Source organism: Plecotus auritus, assembly GCF_963455305.1.
Source record: "Plecotus auritus genome assembly, chromosome: 1".
In the NCBI taxonomy this organism is placed as follows: domain Eukaryota; kingdom Metazoa; phylum Chordata; class Mammalia; order Chiroptera; family Vespertilionidae; genus Plecotus; species Plecotus auritus.
In genome coordinates, this window is record NC_137770.1 from 63,329,410 (window position 1) to 63,349,652 (window position 20,243).

General features: G+C 39.7%; 1 protein-coding gene across 1 annotated transcript in view; it reads right to left on the bottom strand.

The window, feature by feature from the left end:
- Positions 1 to 20,243, bottom strand: part of AP4E1 (adaptor related protein complex 4 subunit epsilon 1) — a 78,214-nt gene that overhangs the window by 43,565 nt on the left and 14,406 nt on the right. The window contains exons 4-7 of the mRNA XM_080642556.1: positions 11,382 to 11,455; positions 9,198 to 9,319; positions 4,455 to 4,614; positions 2,667 to 2,833 (exon numbers count right to left, since the gene is read on the bottom strand). Of these exons, the coding sequence (XP_080498682.1) occupies positions 2,667 to 2,833; positions 4,455 to 4,614; positions 9,198 to 9,319; positions 11,382 to 11,455 (523 nt within the window). The remainder of the gene's footprint in view (positions 1 to 2,666; positions 2,834 to 4,454; positions 4,615 to 9,197; positions 9,320 to 11,381; positions 11,456 to 20,243) is intronic.

Sequence of the window (20,243 nt, forward strand, 5' to 3'; positions counted from 1 at the left end):
TTGTGTTAAATATAAAGAAAATTAAGAAATCTGTCCATTCCTAAGCCATTATGAGCACTGATTACTGCTTCGATAACTGGGTGGAGGCAGATGCTGTAAGAAACGCAGTGCTTTACAGAGTCCTAGCACTCATCCTCCTGCCTAGAAAAGTCCTCTACAAGATGCCAAAGTGAAAACTAAGGCTTCTCAGCTGGTATTTTTGTATGTTTTACAAATTCAAAAACTACTAACAGAAATAAAAACTACTTCAACCTAGCATGCACATAGTAGTCTTACAGAGAAAGTACACAGTAAAGCAAACAAGCAAAAACATCAAAGTAATCTGGGGCTACACAAATTACTTAATCATGTATATCTTTATCAAAAATGTCTTCTTTTTCTCCAAATACACAACTATCAAATTCAATCTGAAGTGTTTGTACTTTGATTCCATCTTGACCAAAGTATAAATATCCAGTGAGAATCCATAATCATATTCTAAAATGCTTCATTTTACTGTGTAAGCATTTCTTCCACAGACAAAAACCATATAGTAGATGTTACAAATTCTCCTTCCCCCCCCCCCCAATTTAGTAATTCTACACCTGGATTACAATCTAGTTTCTTAATTATAAAAGCCAATATCTGGCATAAATCATATTTAACCACATGAAATGTAGAAACATTTGCAGACATGATCAAGCTAAATATAAATAACCTAAGAAGCAAAATGCTGTAAAACACAAGAAAATACTCAAATAATAGATATAAAAATCCATCAATAAATAATAAATTAGTAAATTATTTCTTTCAATTAAATACATTAGAATATGTTATAAAATAACGTTTTTTTCTTTGGCACATTGAATTAATCATTTCTAAAGAAATATAAGGTTTATGTTAACATAAAATCTCATTAGAGTTGGGACAACAAAGAAGAAAACATTTTAATGTTCCACAACATTGTAAGAGTTCTAATCTTTATTCACTTTAATTGTGCCTAATTTCTATTCAACTGAGCCCTTTGAAGGTAAGCGCTCTTAGTCATCTTTGTATGTATTCTCCAAATTCATCCATGAAAGAAAGGGAAGATGATGAGTTACTACATTTAGTAAATTCACTAAAAGCCTCAAAGTTCCTTCCTGACAACATCTGATGGCATTAAATCTTTTTAGACCAGTAAGGAAGGCCTGGGTGCATTACTATGAAATTTGTGGTTTTAAAAGAGAATTCCAGTGAACTCCAACTAGAGCTCCACAACAAGATAAGTTGGGTTACATAAAATAAAATGTATTTAGGACAAACATTTTTCATGTGTGTCTGCTCCATCAGATCCCTAGATTTCAATCAGGGTTGAGATTCATAAATACAGAAAAAAATTAACTAGCAATACACCAAGAGTGATATAGCCCAGTTAGCACTTATCAGGAGTGCAAAGGGAAAATGGATGCTGACAAGGCATGACTAGGAGTGACAGCCTCAAGGACAATCCCTTGGTAAAGATAGGCTAAGAATCAGAATGTAAATGAATCCTACCGCATGAAAGAGAACCAAATCTCGTGAAGTCAGAACACTGAAACTCTTCAGGGACTCAAGCCATGGTCCTTACTCTCAAGGGAACTAAAATCTAATTGGACTTGCTCTCAATAGTTCAGAAAAAAAATAAAAAGAATGTGTGCCCTACCTGGATTGGCTCAGCAGTTAGAGCATTGGCCCTGGGGTTTGATTCTGGTCAAGGGCACAAACCTCGGTTGCAGGCTCAATCCCAAGCCTGGGTCAGGGTGCATGTGAGAGGCAACCAATCGATGTCTCTCTCACATTGATGTTTATCTATCTATCTCTCCCCCTCCTCCTCCCTCCCTTCCACTCTCTCTAGAAAAAAAAAATTTTTAAAGAAAAATATCCATGGGTGAGTTTTAAAAGAATAATGTGTGCACATATACACATACAGAAAGAGAGAAAATGCAAACAATTAATAAATCTAGATAAAGGGCATAAGAGAGCTCCTTGTACTATGCTTGGAACTTTTCTGTAAGTTTGAAATATATTTAATAGAAAAGATACCCATAAAATATAAATTATTGGTTAAAAGAGTATTCAGATAAATGAGTTAAGGTGAAACACATCCAACTAGAGCCGAGGGTCAGCAAGCTATAGTCTGCAGGCTCTAATACTTAGCTGGTCATGTAATTTTGTATGGCTGCTGGCTAAGAATGGTTTTTACATTTTTAAATGGGGGGGAGATCAAAATAATAACATTTCACAACACATAAAATGTATGAGATTCAAGTTTTAATATCCATAAAAAGATTTTTTTATTAATTGTGCTCATTTGTATACTGTCTATGACTGCTTTTGAGCTATACAACAGCAAAGTTGAATGGTTGCAACAGGCAACATATAGCTCACAAAGCCTAAATATTTATTATCTGGTCCTTGAAAAAAAAAGTTTCCCAACTTCTAAAGTAGAATGACTGAGAAAGCTTCAGAGAAGACATAAAGCTTCACCGGTACCTTTCACTATGAGTAGGATTTAGATAAGCAGAGAGCCAGGATTATCCCAGCAACCTGAATTATATACTTCTTATAAAGTGGTTTATTTATCACTACTAAGCAAACCCAAAGCATTAGAAGAATCTGGCTTATCTTGAAACCTCCATGTGACTATCAAATTTACTTAAGTTTACCTTTGATCATCTTTTCCTAGAAGTCTTAGTATTCTCAAGAGCTGGATTTGTAACCATGGTGCTGGAACACTGTGGTAATTGAAATCTACTGGGAGCTTTCCTCCAACTACTTGCTTCAAAATTGTTACAAAACTCCCAGTCAAATCTTTATATCCAGATGAATTCTCCTACATTCAAAAAAATAAAAATAAAACCAAAAATCTTCCGTTAATAATAATGTCTTAACATATATAAAATAGACTTGGTTGAAATGCCGTATAGAATCTAACTTAACACATGTTGACTTAGAAGTTCCATGTTCACATTTAATGAAAGTGTTCTAATCTGCTTAATTTCTTCCATGATGAAACTCCTCTGGCTACCGATCCAAAGCTGAATCATCCCCCAAAAAGCTTCCACCACTCCCTACTTGTTCCCACACACAGTATAATCATATTTCAAAAGTTCTTATAACGACATCTTGTATAGAACCTTTAATAGTCAATACCGGCAATAAATAAAAAGGTAAAAAGAACTGGCATACTGAAAAAGGGCTGTAATATCTCTACTTTTGAGGAAAATTAAGACCTGTTTGCAATCTCTAAACTTTGCAGAAGTCTTCTCATGTAAATGAGCTAAATGTGTTCTGGGTGGAAGAGCACAGAGCACAGCTAAGACTACTCAAACATGTAAACCCTCCAAAGTCAGTGAATCTGACTATTAAAAACTAATCAGCCCTATAGTACTTAAGTATGTTGGGGTTCTGAATGAGTGTACCTTGATTATATATCTGACTAATCTCTTGGCCTGGGGGAATTAAATACATATTCCTCAAAATGAACACTAGATTCGTCATCATAATTTTATTATATATCAAGGACACATTTTTTTGAAAGGAAATAATAGCTCTTTCAAAGTTTAGTAAATGTTAGAGGAAAAATAAGATTCAATATCAAATATCTATTTATATCATAATGTTCTAGAACACAATGCATTAAAGATACCTTCAATTCTATAATTTTAAATTAAATTCAACAGCATATTCCATTTCATTATGAGGTACTCAAGAAATCTCTCACAAATACATACTTTCAGATATAAAGTGTTTCAGGCAATTCAATGGGGCTGAATTAGTAGAAATCCATGTCACCAATTAGAAAATTTTTTTCCACACCATTCAACCCTCCTAGCTTTTCTGATATAGTATCAATGTATGGCATCAACACTAGTCTCTACCTTGTGCAACCCTTATAGGCTCTGCTCATTTCTATAAGCTGCTATGCATCCCATAAAGTTGTATGAAACACAATCACTACTTAAAAAACCACAAATCTGAACATTTCAATCACTTTCCTACCTATCATTTTTCTACGCTTCTTCAGTAACATGAAAAAATTTTAGTCATTAAAAAAAAAAAAAAAAAAGACTGCCATGGCAGGTGCTGTTCAATGGTTGGAGCACTGATGGCTTCTCAGGTTCAATTCCCAGTCAGGGCACATACCCAAGTCACAGGTTCAATCTCTGGTCAGGGTGCATATGGGAGGCAACCGATCACATGGATGTTTCTCTCTGTCTCTCCCTCTCTAGAATCAATGAAAAAGCATATCCTCAGGTGAGAATTAAAAAAAAAAAAGACTAATTCTATAATGTGCCTACTACTAAAGCTATCAACAACTTGCAAGGATTACTACTTAAAAGTCAATAATAAAAACTTCAAATTAAGCATTTGACTGAAAAATCTGAAGGGATTTTTTTTATTATGCTATAATTTTATTTTTCTAATGGCAACTACTGAAATTTTCAACTTACCTTAATCATCCTATGGTATATGTGCAAGGAAGCGGCCATGACCCCAACATCTCTGTCACAAAGTGCTTTACGAAACTTAATATGGATATGTTGTACTTGATTAGGAGCAATGAGATGGAATTTGTATAATGCCAGAACAGCTTTTCTTCGTATAATCTCCCTAAAGATAAAAAATGAAATTTGAACAAACCATCTGAATTTTCAAGCATTTAATTTGAAAAGATTACAGACCAAATGATTTTAATATATTAGCTATCACCTTAATCTAAAAAGAGAATTATACATTCATTAATTTCCTTTCTTAAAATTTATTTTTATTGATTTTAGAGAGAAAGGAAGGGAGGGAGAAGTAGAGGTAAAGAGAGAGAGAGAGAGAGCCCTACCAGTTTGGCTCAGTGAATAGAGCGTCAGCCTGCGGACTGAAGGGTCCCAGGTTCGATTACAGCCAAGGGCATGTACCTTGGTTGCAGGCATATCCCCAGCAGGGGGTGTGCAAGAGGCAGCTGATTGATGTTTCTCTCTCATCGATGTTTCTAACTCTCTATCCCTCTCCCTTACTCTCTGTAAAAAATCAATAAAATGTATTTTAAAAAAAGAGAGAGAGAAAGAGAAACATTGATTTGTTTGTCCCACTTCTTTTTACATTCATTGGTTGATTCTTGTATGTGCCCTGACTAGGGATCAAACCTGCAAACTTGGCTTATGGGGACAACACTCTGACCAACTGAGCTACCCAGCCAGGGCTATTATTAATTTCTTTATTCTAATCCACCAAACTATAAAAAGTGGTTCTCTCTAGGTTAGATGTTAAGAGCCTTTACCCATCTTATCTAATAATAAACAAACATGTAAATTGACTGTTATGCCCACAGCCAATCAGAGTGAGTATGCAAATTAGTAGGCCAAAGATGGTGGCCCCCAACTGCTCCAGGCTTGGAGTGGCCAGACTGGGCAGGACGCCTGCTATGTGTGTGTGGGGGGATGGGGGGGCGGCGAAGGGATCTACAAGAGCAGAGTGCCGCTGCAAAGACAAGACTGCAGACTCTGGAGTCTGCAGCGAAGATGAAGACGGCAGACTCTGGCCGGAGCTAAGGCCTGGGTCCCGGGTGCCAGAGGAAAACCAGTGCTGGAAGCCAAGGGAAGGAAGGCCTATTGCACAAATCTCTTCACGCAACAGGCCTCTAGTATTATATAATTATCTAATTACTAGTAGCCCTGCGCACGCATCTGAGAGCCAGTAGCTCTCTGCTGCCCTCCTGTAGCTCTCCACCCCCTGCCCCGCCCTCCTGGAGTTCCCCCCCCTTATAGCTTGCTGCCCTGCCCCCTCCTGTAGCTTTTTGCCACCCGCTTGTAGTTCACTGCCCCACCCTCCTGCAGATCCATGATATGGTCGTTATGTGGTTGGTCCTTAAGCCTTGAGAGGAAAATTAGCATATTCCTCTCATTATATAGGATGGAATTTTGGGGTAACAAGCACATATTACTTTTAAAACCAGAACAACAGGAAAGATAAATAAATTCCTTAATTCCCTATTCCACTTTTAAAAGTGTATCTCTAGAAATTGGGAAAAGAAGCAACAGTAAGTTTAAATCAGTAAGAGGTAACTACAGCTAGTAATATTAAAGTCTTTATTAATATTAAGTCTCTTTAACATTCTAGCTTTTTATCTTACTTTTTTTATATTATGAGCAAGCATAATCCAAATATTTTAAGGGGGCAGGGGAGGAAAGGATTCACAGTAAATGATGTTACTCCTCTCCTTGCTCAGCTCATATTTCAAAAACCTCTTTACAATGAAAAGGAAAATATACACAAGTCTTGCACTTCGTTTGTCACAGATAATGTCTAGCACACAAGAAGTAAAAATAGCCGAAACCGGTTTGGCTCAGTGGATAGAGCGTCGGCCTGCGGACTGAAAGGTCCCAGGTTCGATTCCGGTCAAGGGCATGTACCTTGGTTGCGGGCACATCCCCAGTAGGAGGTGTGCAGGAGGCAGCTGATCGATGTTTCTCACTCGTCGATGTTTCTAGCTCTCTATCCCTCTCCCTTCCTCTCTGTGAAATATCAATAAAATATATTTTTAAAAAAAAAGAAGTAAAAATAGAGCTCCTATCCTATGTTCATAATGCAGTTTCCAAGCGAGTATTATATTCCTTGTTATTCTCTCATGTCTACATAGCTCATAGCCACTGATTTTGCTGACACTGCTCACAGCAGCAGCAAATGGCACAAAAGAAAAATACTTGCTTTTACTTTTATGTACTGCTATTACTTAAAATCAGAGAATATCAAAATTGAGATTATTCAAAGCAATCCTCTGTGTTCTATTCAATAATTCCTTTCATAAGATTCCTAACAAATGGTCATCTAGCTTCTGCTAAATTCCATTAACAAGCAACTCACTCTCTTCCTAGCCAAACTATGCCATGATGAAAAATTATTTTCACGTAGAAAAAATTAACAACACACTTGTCATTAGTATTAATACTATGGTGACTGTAAACAACATCCCAATGTATTGCTAGTGGGTATTAACCAATATTAGTCTGTGAGAGAACAGGTAAATGAGATCAGAAAAAAACAAACTCTGAGCAGGCTCAGGAATGCCCAAGCCTAGCCCTAAGTGATGGTACTAACACAAGACCTCAAGAGACCTGGATTCAAGCTCTAAGTCTGGCATGCAAAATACAGCAGGGATTCAAAGTCAAGTCCAAACCCTGTCCACATCTTCTTTGTGACATCCACTAGCCTACCTGTAGCTCTGTTCCATATTCTTTAGCTTCACTCCATAATATGGAATAGAGATAGCCATAACTGCAGAATCAGAGTTTCAAGTCTAAACTTTACTAGTAGAAGACAGGAAGTCCAGGATTTGAAATTAGAGTAGATGGGAAACAGTAAGAAAAAAATTAAAAGGGTAAATGGGAAGCAATAAGGAAAAAAATCAATTCCCAGAAGAATCTACATATATATAAAAGGCTACTATGCAAAGTGTCCCCTTAGGAGTTCAACCAGAGATCAGGAGTTCAGTCGCTCACTATGATGTGTACTGACCACCAGGTGGGCGGCACGGAATGAAGAAAGGCCCTGGCCAGCAGCCAGGGAAGGAAGGCTCAGCTGGCAGCCAGAAGGCGCCGATCGGCCCTGATCGCCAGCCAGGACTAAGGACCCTACACATGCATGAATTTTGTGCACCGGGCCTCTAGTTTCATATAAACAATCAGTATGTATGATTACCACAAGAGTGGTGGTATGAAAGTTTTATATAAAAATATGTTCTGGCCCTGGCCAGTTAGGCTCAGTGGATAGAGCATCAGCCTGCAGACTGAGGGGCCCCAGGTTCGATTCCGGTCAGGGGCATGTACCTTGGTTGCGGGCACATCCCCAGTAGGGGGTGTGCAGGAGGCAGCTGACCGATGTTTCTAATTCTCTATCCCTCTCCCTTCCTCTCTGTAAAAAAATCAATAAAATATGTATTTAAAAAAAAAAAATAAAAAACAGGCTCAGCTGGTGTGGCTCAGTGGTTGAGCATCAACCTATGAACCAGGCGGTCATGATTCGATTCTGGTCAGGGCACATGCCCAGGCTGCGGGCTCAATCCCCAGCAGGAGGCATGCAGGAGGCAGCTGACCAATGATTCTCTCTCATCACTGATGTTTCTAACTCTCTCTCTCTCTCTCTCTCCCCCTTCCTCTCTGAAATCAATAAAAATATATTTAAAAAAAACAAACAGCCCTTGACGGTTTGGCTCAGTGGATAGAGTGTTGGCCTGCAGACTAAGGGTCCAGGGTTTGATTCTGGTCAAGGGCTCTTATCTCAGTTGCAGGCTTCCGGCCCTGGTAGGGGTTGTGCGGGAGGCAACCAATCGATGTATCTCTCTCACATCAGTGTTGCTCTCTGCCTCTCCCTCTCCCTTCCACTCTCTCTAAAAATGAATGGAAAAAATATCCTCAGATGAGGATTAAAAAAAGTAAAAAAACTATAAGTCAACAATTTATAACCTTAGAACACTAAAAACACTGACTTAAAGAGGCATACGAAATACAGAATATTGAGTAACAAAAAAATCTTTATCAAGAATGTACGCATAATTCAAATACTATAATCACAAAGGAAAAATATAAAATAATTGCAAACTTTTTCCTAGCTTTAAAGGTTACAAAGTTAAGAAACAAAAGAATTCAAGTATGGTGAAAAAACAAGCCAAGCATTAAGGAAAGAGTTAAGGAACCTTACAGGATAAGATTAGCAAACTACTGAAAGTTAAGGTTTATTATGATACATTCTACTATAAAATAGTATTTGAATACTGCAGTTTTAATATGAAAGCATCCCCAATACATGAAGCTCTCTGCATTCCTAGCATTTGAATTATTTCTAAATGTTTTCCATTATTTGACTTTATCCTCAAACAACTTTGTGAGAATTAAGGAGCTTCAAGCAACCCCACACAACCAAGGGAAAACCAGGCCCATGGCTGGCTAGCGGTAGAAGTGGGAGGAAAGCCAAGGACTCCTGACACTAAGCTCCTCGCTGCCTCTCAGTTTAACTTCAGAAAGCTGCCTGGTATTTTTCTAAACCCACATAAAAATAAAGGGCGATGATATCAGGGATTTTTGTATTTTATCTGACAAAGAATATCCTCTATCTTGGTAGAACTAAGTAAGTTATAATAAATTTTTAATGCAAATTTTTGTTTTGAAATATATGGTATATACACCTATCCAAAAGAATTTACTTACTTAGAATGTTGGAGTTTATCTTCTATTAATGGAAGAACAGCTGGAATCATTTCTTGAGGGAAAATCTGGCTAACGATAGTAAGTGCCATACATACTTCCACCAGGTTAGTGCTCTGCAAGTCCTGACACAATCATTAAGCAAAGAAAACATTCAGTGCAAAGTTCGAAACTAGGTATAGCGAGCACAACATTGCAATGGCCCCACTTATTTAATAGTTTTCTACTAACTTTATAATTAAGTTGTACATTTAGCTCATCTTTTATAGGAATATCCCTGTTTCATTTGCTTTAACAGTCAACAAATAAACACAGCCAAAAAGCAATTGATCCAAAAGGAAATTGTATTTCTGTTCTGACACTGGCCCAAGTAGTCTCCTTTAAAACAGCTTTTAAAACTTTTCTCAACTAATAGCAAACCAACTTTATGAATTTTCCTTGTTAATCAATGAGTGAAAGTTTAAAAGTAATTCTCAAATATCCTATATAATAAAACCCTAATATGCAAATCGACCGAATGGCAGAACAACCAGTGGAACAACCAGTTGCCATGACATGCACTGACCACCAGGGGGCAGACATTCAATGCAGGTCAGTGCACTCCCAGAGGGGGGGGGCACCACTCAGTCAGAAGCTGGGCTCACGGCTGGCGAGCACAGCGGCAGTAGCGAGAGCCTCTCCCACCTCTGCTGCAGGTAGGCAGTAAGGAGCAAGGGGTCTCAGACTGCAAGAGCCCCGGACTGCGAGAGGGATGTCTAACTGCAGGCTTAGGCCCGATCCCCGGGGGAGACCAGGCTTAAGCTGGCAGGCGGGCATCCCCCAAGAGGTCCTGAACTGCGAGAGGGCGCAGGCCAGGCTGAGGGACCCCCACCCCAGTGCACGATTTCGTGCACCAGGCCTCTAGTATACAATAAAAGGCATGAATTCATACATACTTAGATATGCACAAATTTTATTAATCATTCTAACAGAAAATGAAAAACTATTTTTAAAAGCTTGGAAAAACTTAAGCTACTAGTAATCTTAATAGAGTATAAGACTTAAAATTCAGAAAGTACTACACACACACAGACCCACACATCAAAAGACTGAGACAAAGTAAACATGAAAATGCTCAACAATTCAATTATACTTCATTACCAGTTTTGATTAAAAACTTAACAGGAGCCCTAGCCAGTTTGGCTCAGTGGAAAGAAGGGTCCCAGGTTCAATTCGGGTCAAGGGCAAATGCTCAGGTTGTAGGTTCGATCCCTAGTAGGGGGCATGCAGGAGGCAGCCGATCAATGATGCTCTCTCATCATTTATGTTTCTATCTCTCTCTCCCTCTCCCTCCCTCTGAAATCAATAAAAATATTTTTAAAGAAGTAATTTTTAAAAAATTTAACAGGAAAAAATATTGAGTATGGATTAAATTGTGTTTTTATTATCTGTACATTCCAGTTCCAATCATATTCTACCAGAGGCACCAGTGGGATCCTTCGGCCTGGCCTGCGGGGATCGGGCCAAAACCAGCTCTCCAACATCCCTCAATGGGTCCTGGATTGCGGGCCAGGCCGAGGAACCCCACCGGTGCACAATTGGGGCAGGGGAGGGTTTGCAGGAGGGCTCCAGGGCGTGTCCAGCCCATCTCGCCAAGTCCCAATCGGCTGGACCCCAGCAGCAAGCTAACCTACCAGTCGGAGCATCTGCCCCTTGGTGGTCAGTGCACATCACAGCGACTGGTTGAACAGTCGAACGAACAGTTGGACACTTAGCATATTAGGCTTTTATTATATAGGAGGAGGATTACTTTTAGAATTTAAAATAATGATTCAGTTTACATCTCCATCCCTTTAGAACAGATCCCAGAGAAAGAGACAACAACATGTAAGTACCCAGAACTAAGAGTCTGGAGATCTGAGTTATAAGTTTACAGCAGCAGTAGCTACCACTACTTTACATAGTGTTTCATCCAACCTTCACAACTTAGTTAAGTTCTATTATTATCCCCATTTTGCAGATACAGACACTGATCTAAAAGATCTTTCTAAAATAAATAAATAAATAAATAATAAAAAGATTTTTCTACGCCCATTCTGTAAACCTACCTTCTTCCAAAAATATCTAATTCAATATGACTAAGGAAATATGTCAGGTGCCTGCAGAAATAATTTCCGACTTCATAATAACCAACATACAATACAGTACCTTTACAACTGTATTCACAAGGAGAAGCAACAGTTCATGACTTTCATGTAGAAATAAAGACACTGCCAAATAACCTATAAAATTTGAAGGGAAAAGTCTCATCACAATGTTTCCCAAGAATTTAAACAAAGCAATCCTATATTCCAAAATTAAGTGTCAAAGATACCAGTTGTAGGTAAATATGAAAACAAGTTGTAAAATATGAAGATCAAAACCTCTAGTAAGAAAGATTTCAAGAGTTCTTCATCCTGAAATCTTTGAGAATTACATATTTCACAGGATATACCTAAAGTGGAAAAGAGACTGTGTGTACCAACTTAAAGTCGTGTAGACACTAGAAATATAAGCTATGTTTTGTGCATATCTCTACAAAATCTATCAAAACATTTTCTGTCCTGTAACCAAACACAAGAGTTACTCAAAAACTAATAGCTACTAGAGTTAACAGTGTGTTACTGGCTATCTGTGTTGTTGAATGAGCTACCACCTAATATCAAGCCTTATGATGTAAATCATATACTAAGCCATAAACAATACCTCAGGAACATTTGTTAGACAGTTCCTATGGGTCAACTACATTACAAGCCTCACCTCATTTAATCCTCACAACTCTATGGGATAGATATTATTACCCCTGATATAATAATGAAGACCCAAAATGGTAGTTGCCCAAGGTCTATACCTATTACATGGTAGAGCCAAGGCTCAAACCTAGCCAGGAGGAGTTAGTTCATGTTTTTAACCCCTATGTTGTTCCTTCTCTCCACACAGTCTACCGTGAGGCCCTATCCCCTGAATCCTGTCTTCATTGTTTTTCATTCTTCCCAAATCTTTACAGCCCTTTCATTAGTGATTCTATTGTTAACTATACCCATCATTACACACCACCTACACTATATGTGTGTGTTTGGGAACATGGGAAAAATATGGAAAGTTCCTATTCTGAGTCCCTTGAGATGTTGCTTTCAGGTGTATCCTCTGCTTGGCTAAAATCCTATATAATAAAAGGCTAATATGCAAATTGACGGAACAGCAGAATGACAAGTCGCTATGATGCGCATTGATCACCAGGGGGCAGACCCTCAACACAGGAGCTGCCCCCTGGTGGCCAGGGCCCTCCCACAGGGGGAGTGCTGTTCAGCCAGAAGCCAGGCTCGTGGCTGGCGAGCGCAGCAGTGGTGGGAGCCTCTCCTACCTCCGCGGCAGCACTACGTATGTCTGACTGCTGATTCATGCTGTCAGTTGGATATCCCCTGAGGGCTCCCGGACTGCGAGAGGGCACAGGCAAGGCTGAGGGACCCACCCCCGAGTGCATGAATTTCGTGCACCAGGCCTCTAGTAAATTTATAAAAATTCCCTACAGGTTTGGATGTTTTTCTGTTTACACTATCATCAGAGACTGGGAGTTGATGCCAAATGGATCTGCACAGAAACCTATTAAAAGAAGCTCTGGAGAGGATTAAAAATGGCGGCGGAATAAGTGCATGCTGCATGGGCAGGCTCCCAGGAACAAACTGGAATTACAACTAAAATACAGAAAAACTTCCTGAATAATCAATGGAAGACTCGCTGGAGAGAACCCTGGTACCCAAGGACCGAAAGTGGAGGTCAAATAGAAACTGACAGGAGGGGCAGAGGCACGAAAGGGCTGGCTAGGCGCCCACAGACAGCAACTGAAGTTCCAGAGAGATATCTCAGCTGTGGGGGGTTGCCACTGAGAACTCTGGGGTCTAATCCCCAATCTGGGCCCCCCAGCAGAGAGCACCAGAACTGAGAAGGGGACCCACATAACATCTGGCTGTGAAAAACAACTGGGTTGCTGTCAGCCAGGGAGAGACAGCTGGAAATTCAGGTACTCTCTTAAAGAGCCAAAGCACAAAATTCCCTGTGGAGCCACCCACCTTGTGCTCCAGCAGAAGGAGGGCAGAGTGGACTGGAACTGTGTGAGCAGAAGCCAGGATTAGGGATTCAGGGATTAGAGCTCAGAAGGCAGACAACCCCCAGCTCCCCTGGTTTCCTGTGCTGAGTCATTCCCTCACATAGTGAAGGACTTCTTTCACACACACACAATTGCTATACAGGCAGCCTTATCTGAGGGGAAGACAGTTGAACCACGCTAATGGAAGACACCTTGCCCCATGGTGTGGCATTCCTGAAGCCACCTAAGAAACTAAAAATAACAATTAAGCCTCCAGGCAGAAGCAACTGCCCCACCCTATTAAAAAAAACAAAAAACTCTCGCCACACCAGAGGATGACTGCCTGAGGGCAATTCAAGTCAAAATCCTATCAGTCTGTAGGCAGAGGAGGTCTCTGGAGGCTTTGAGTCTTTTCCTGATCTAATTAGTCAGAAACAGAATTTGACACTGTCTTGCACTAGATATTGAGAGGTGTAGAGGATCTACCTAATACATAGTCACAAACCCAAACAGGCAGCCAAAATGAATCCCCAAATGAAAAAAACAATCCCCAAATGAAAAAAAAAAACAAGAGAATTCTCCAGAAAAAGAGATAAACGAGATGGAGACAAGAAATTTATCTGAAGCAGAGTACAGAGTAATGATGGTAAAGATGCTCAACAGCATGAGAAAAGATATACTAACTATGGAAAGAGAAATAAAGAATGACATAACACAAATAAAGAACACATTAGAAGGAATGCACAACAGATTAAGGGAAGCTGAGACTGAATCAGTTAATCAGAAGACAGGGCTGAAAAAAATCGCTCAATCAGAGAACCAAAAAATAAAAAAAGAAGAACAACAATTAAAAAAACAGGAGGACAGCTTAAGGGAGCTGTGTGACAACGTGCAACATAACAATATTAGAATAGCAGGTTTGCCAGAAGAGGCAGAAAGGGAGAAAGGGATAGAAAACATGTTTGAAGAAATAATGGCAGAAAACAACCCTAACCTGGTAAAGGAAAAATTCACACACGTTCAGGAGGCACAGAGAACCTCAAGCAAGAAGAACCCAAACAGGGCCCACCCAGACACTTTATAATTAAAATGCCAAAAATTAAAAACAAAGAATCTTACAGGCAGCAAGAGAAAAGCAAACTGTTACCTACAAAGGAGCTCCCATAAGGCTGACACCTGACTTCTCATCAGAAACTCTACAGGCCAGAAAGGAATGGCATGAAGTACACAAAGTAATAGAAAGCAAGGATCTGAGACCAAGATTGCTATATTCAGCAAGGCTATCATTCAAAATAGACGGTCAACTAAAGAGCTTCCCATACCAAAAAAAAAAAAAAAAAAAAAAAAGGCTAAAGGAATACATCACCAGCAAGCCAGCATTACAAGAAATGCTAAAGGGACTGCTGTAATGAGAAGAAGAAACAGAGAGAGAAACCTAGGCATACAGAATTAAAATAGCAATAAATAAGTACCTATCAATAATAACCCTAATTGTAAACAGATTAAATACTCCAATCAAAAGGCATAGGGTAGCTAAATGGATATGAAAACATGATCCAACTATATGCTGTCTACAAGAGACCCAACTCAGAATAAAAGACTCACACAGGATGAGAGTGAAGAGATGGAAAAATATTTTCCATACAAATGGAAAAGAAAAAAAAAAAAGCTGGAGTAGCAATACTCATATTCAACAAGACAGACATCAAAATGAAGGCCATCACAAGAGACAACAAAGATCACTACATAATACTAAAGGGGTCAATCCAACAAGAGTATATAACCCTGGTAAATATATATATGCACCCAATATAAGAGCACCTAAATATATTAAAAAAAAAACTTCTAGAGGACTTTAAGGGAGAAATTACAATACAGTCATAGTAGGGGACTTGAACACCCTGCTGACTTCACTGGATAGATCTTCCAGACAAAAACCTAGCAAGGAAACAGTGACTCTAAAGGACACACTGGATCAGATGGATTTAATTGACATTTATAGATCATTTCACCCCAAAGCTGCAGAATATACATTCTTCTCAAGTGCACATGGATCATTCACAAAGGCCACATGCTAGGGCACAAAACAAGTCTCTACAAGTTCAAGAAGACTGAAATCACATCAAGCATCATCTCAGATCACAGTGGAATGAAATTAGAAATCAACTACAGTAAAAACACCCAAAAACATTCAAACACATGGAGGCTAAATAGCATGCTATTAAACAATGAATGGGTTACCAAAACGATCAAGAAAGAAATAAAAAACTTCCTGGAAACAAATGAAAATGAACCCAAAGTCTCTGGGATGCAGCAAAAGCAGTCTTGAGAGGGAACTTCATAGCACTATAGGCATACCTCAAAAAACAAGAAAAATCAACAATAAACCATTTAACCCTACAATTTAAAGAACTAGAAAGAGAACAAGAAAAGCCCAGAGTAAGTAGAAGGAAGGAAATAATAAAGATTAGAGCAGAAATAAGCGGCATGGAGACTAAAAAAACAATACAGAAGGTCAATGAAACCAAGAGCTGGTTCTTTGAAAGGATAAACAAAACTGATGAGCAGTTAGCCAGACTCATCAAGAAACAAAGAGAGAGGACCCAAATAAAATCAGAAATGAAAGTGGAGAAGTAACCACTGACACCACAGAAATACAAAGGATTGTTAAGAAAATACTATGAACAACTATATGCCAACAAGCTGGACAATGTGGATGAAATGGATAAATTCCTAGAAAAATACAGTCTCCCAAAACTGAATCAGGAAGAATCAGAAAACCTGAATAAGCCAATTACAACTGATGAAACAGAAGCAGTAATAAGAAAAACTCTCGCCCTAGCCGGTTTGGCTCAGTGGATAGAGCGTCGACCTGCGGACTGAAGGGTCCCAGGTTCAATTCCGGCCAAGGGCACATGTCCAGGTTGTGGGCCCGATCCCCAGTAGAGGGCGTGCAGGAGGCAGCCAATCAATGATTCTCTCTCATCATTGATGTTTCTATCTCTCTCTCCCTCTCCCTTCCTCTCTGAAATCAATAAAGAAATATATTTTTTAAAAAAAAGAAAAGAAAAACTCTCAGCAAACAAAAGCCCAGATCCGGATGGCTTCACATGGAAGTTTTACCAAATATTCGAAGAAGAACTAACACCTATACTCCTCAAACTATCCCAAAAAATCCAAGAGGAAGGAACACTTTCAAACTCTTTTTATGAGGCCAGCACTATCTTAATTCCAAAACCAGATAAAGATACTACAAAGAAAGAGAATTACAGGCCAATATCCCTGATGAACATATATGCTAAAATCTTCAACAAAATACTAGCAAATCGGATCCAGCAATATATTAAAAAGATCATACACCATGACCAAGTGAGATTTATTCCAGGGATGCAAGGCTGGTACAATATTCACTAATCAATAAGCATGATACATCACATAAACAAATTTAAAAATAAAAATCACATGATCATATCAATAGATGCAGAAAAAGCATTAGACAAAATCCAACACCCATTTTTGATAAAAAAAAAAACAAAAACCTCTCAGCAAAGTGGAAATAGAAGAAGCATATCTCAACATGATAAAGGCCATATATGACAAACCTACAGCAAACATCATACTCAATGGGCAAAAACTAAAACCATTTCCCCTGAGAACAAGAACAAGACAGGGATGTCCGCTTTCACCACTCTTATTCAACATAGTACTGGAAGTCCTAGCCACAGCGATCAGAAAAGAAGAAGAAATAAAAGGCATCCAAACTGGAAAGGAGGAAGTAAAACTCTCATTATTCACAGATGACATGATATTATACATAGAAAACCCTAAAGACTCCACCAAAAAATTACTATATTTAATAAATGAATTTGGCAATGTAGCAGGATACAAAATCAACACCCAAAAATCAGTGGCTTCTTTATACACCAATAATGAATTCACAGAAAGAGAAACTAAACAAACAATCCCATTTACCACTACAACAAAGAAATTAAGATACTTAGGAATAAACTTAACCAAGGAGGCAAAATACCTGTACTTGGAAACCTACAGGACAATTGAAAAAAGAGATAGAAGATATAAACAAGTGGAAGAATATACCATGTTCATGGATTGGTAGAATCAACATCATTGAACTGTCCATACTAACCAAGGCAATCTAGATTCAATGCAATCCCCATTAAAATACCAAGGGCATATTTCAGAGAGCTAGAAAAAATACTCCAAAAATTTATATGAAATCAAAAAAGGCCCTGAATAGCTGCAGCAATCTTGAAAAATAAAAACAAAGTTGGAAGAATCACATACCAGATTTCAAGCTATACTACAAAGCCACTGTTCTCAAACCTGCCTGGTACTGGCACAAGAACAGGCACATAGATCAATGGAACAGAACAGAGAACTCAGGAAATCGACACAAGCCATTACACTCAATTAATATTGGACAAAGGAGGCAAGAGCATACAATGGAGTCAAGACAGTCTCTTCAATAAACAGTGGTGGGAAAATTGAACAGATACATGCAAAAAAAATGATATAGACCACCAACTTACACCATACACAAGAATAAACTCAAAATGGATAAAAGACTTAAGTTTAAGTCGTGAAACCATAAAAATCCTAGAAGAAACCATAGGCAGCAAAATCTCAGATTTCTCTCAACTACACTAATAAGAGTAAGATGCAAATTGACTGTACTTTCACTACGCCTACCAGCCAATCAGGAGTGAGTATGCAAATTAACCCAACGAAGATGGTGGGTTAATTTGCATACACAGGCGCCGAGGGGGCAGGATGGGATGTCTGCATTGTCGCCATGGCGATGACACAGGCATTCCACACCACCCCAGCCACTCTGGGCCTCTGGGCAGCGTGGGAAGGCGGAAAGGCGGCTATGGCCAGAGCGAAGGCGGTGCCGGCAGCCAGGGAAAGGAAGGACCATTCTTGCACAAATCTTCGTGCATCAGGCCTCTAGTAGCAATATGTTTACAGATACATCTCCTAAGGCAAAGGAAACTAAGGAGAAAATAAATGGGATTACATCAAAATAAAAAGCTTCTGTACAGCAAAATAAACCATCAACAAAACAAAAAGGGAGCCCACTATATGGGAGAACATATCTGGCAATGATACATCTGAAAAGAGTTAATATCCAAAATATATAAGGAACTTATACAACTCAACGAAAGGAAGACAAACAAGCTAATTTTAAAATTGGCAAAGGACCTAAATAGACACGTCTCCAAAGAGGACATACAGATGGCCAAGAGACATATGAAAAAAATGCTCAGTCTCTGATTATCAGAGAGATGCAAATTAAAACAACAATAAGGTATCACCTCACACATGTCAGAATAGCTACCATCAACAAATCAATCAATGATAAGTGCCGGCAAGGATGTGGAGAAAAGGGAACCTTAGTATACTGCTGGTGGGAATGCATACTGGTGCAACTGTTAGGTCTGATCAAATAATTGAATCAATACCCCTTCACCTGGGAACTGACCTTTAGGCCACTTCACAATGGACATTTCACTTGCTTAGACCACATTCCACTTGCTAAGACCATTATCTCTCTCCTCCGGAGTTTCCCAGAATCCAGACCTGCACAGAGAATGCTCCACCCAGAAAAAGCCCGCCTAGAGTCCTTTAAAAACCTCTGACTCCCGTCTTTGGGGGCTGGTGCCATTTTGGGGCTCAGCCCATCTGGTATCCAGATGACTTAATCTATACTAATAAAAGGGTAATATGCTAATTAGACCGGACACCTTCCGGACATCCTTCCAGACAAAGCCACAGTGGCGGGGGCCAAGGCAGAGGCAGTTAGGGGTGATCAGACCAGCAGAGGAGAGCAGTTAGGGGCAGTCAGGCCAGCAGGGGAGGGCAATTAGAGGGCAATCAGGCTGCAGGGGGGAGCAGTTAGGGGCAATCAGGCTGGCAGGGGGGAGCTATTAGGGGGCGATTAGGCTGGCAGGGGGGAGCAGTTAGGGGCGAACAGGCTGGCAGGGGTGAGCAGTTAGGGGGCGATCAGGCCAGCAGGCAGAGGCGGTTAGGGGCAATCAGGCTGGCAGGGGAGCAGTTAGGGGCATCAGGCAGGCAGGCAGGTGAGCGGTTAGGAGCCAGCAGTCCTGGATTGCAAGAGGGAGGGATCAGGCCTAAACCAGCAGTCAGACATCCCCCAAGAGGTCCCGGATTGGAGAGGGTGCAGGCCGGGCTAAGGGATCCCTCTTCCCCCCGCCCCATGCACAAATTTCGTGCACCAGGCCTCTAGTAAATTTATCATTCTTCACCCCTTTTGGCCTCATATGTTCCTCCTTCAGAGACTCTAACAGCAACCATTATGAAAAACAGTATGGAGTTTCCTCAAAAAAATAAATATGGAACTGCCATTTGACCCACTGATCTCACCTCTTGAATATATCCTAAGAAACCCAAAACACCAATCAGAAAGAATGTATGCACCCCTATGTTCATAGCAGCATAATTTACAATAGCTAAGATCTGGAAACAGCCCAAGTGCCCATCAGTAGATGAGTGGATAAAAAAGCTGTGGTACATTTATACCATGGAATACTATGCAGCAGGAAGAAAAGAAGAATCTCTTACCCTTTGAGACAGCATGGAGGGACTTGGAGAGTATCATAAGTGAAATAAGTCAGTCAGAGAAAGAAAAGTATCACATGATCTCACTCATATGTGGAATCTAAATAACAAAATAAACTGATGAACGAAGTGGATCCAGAGACATGGAAGCATGGAACAGAGTGTGGAATCTCAGAGGGAAGGTGGGAGGTCATCAACCAAAGATCTTGTATGCATATATGCATATAACCCATGGACACAGACTATAGTGTGCTGAAGGCCTGTGGCAGGCTGGACAGGGTCAATGGGGGGGGGGGGAAAGGGGACGTATGTAATACTTTCAACAATTAAGATTAAAAAAAGAA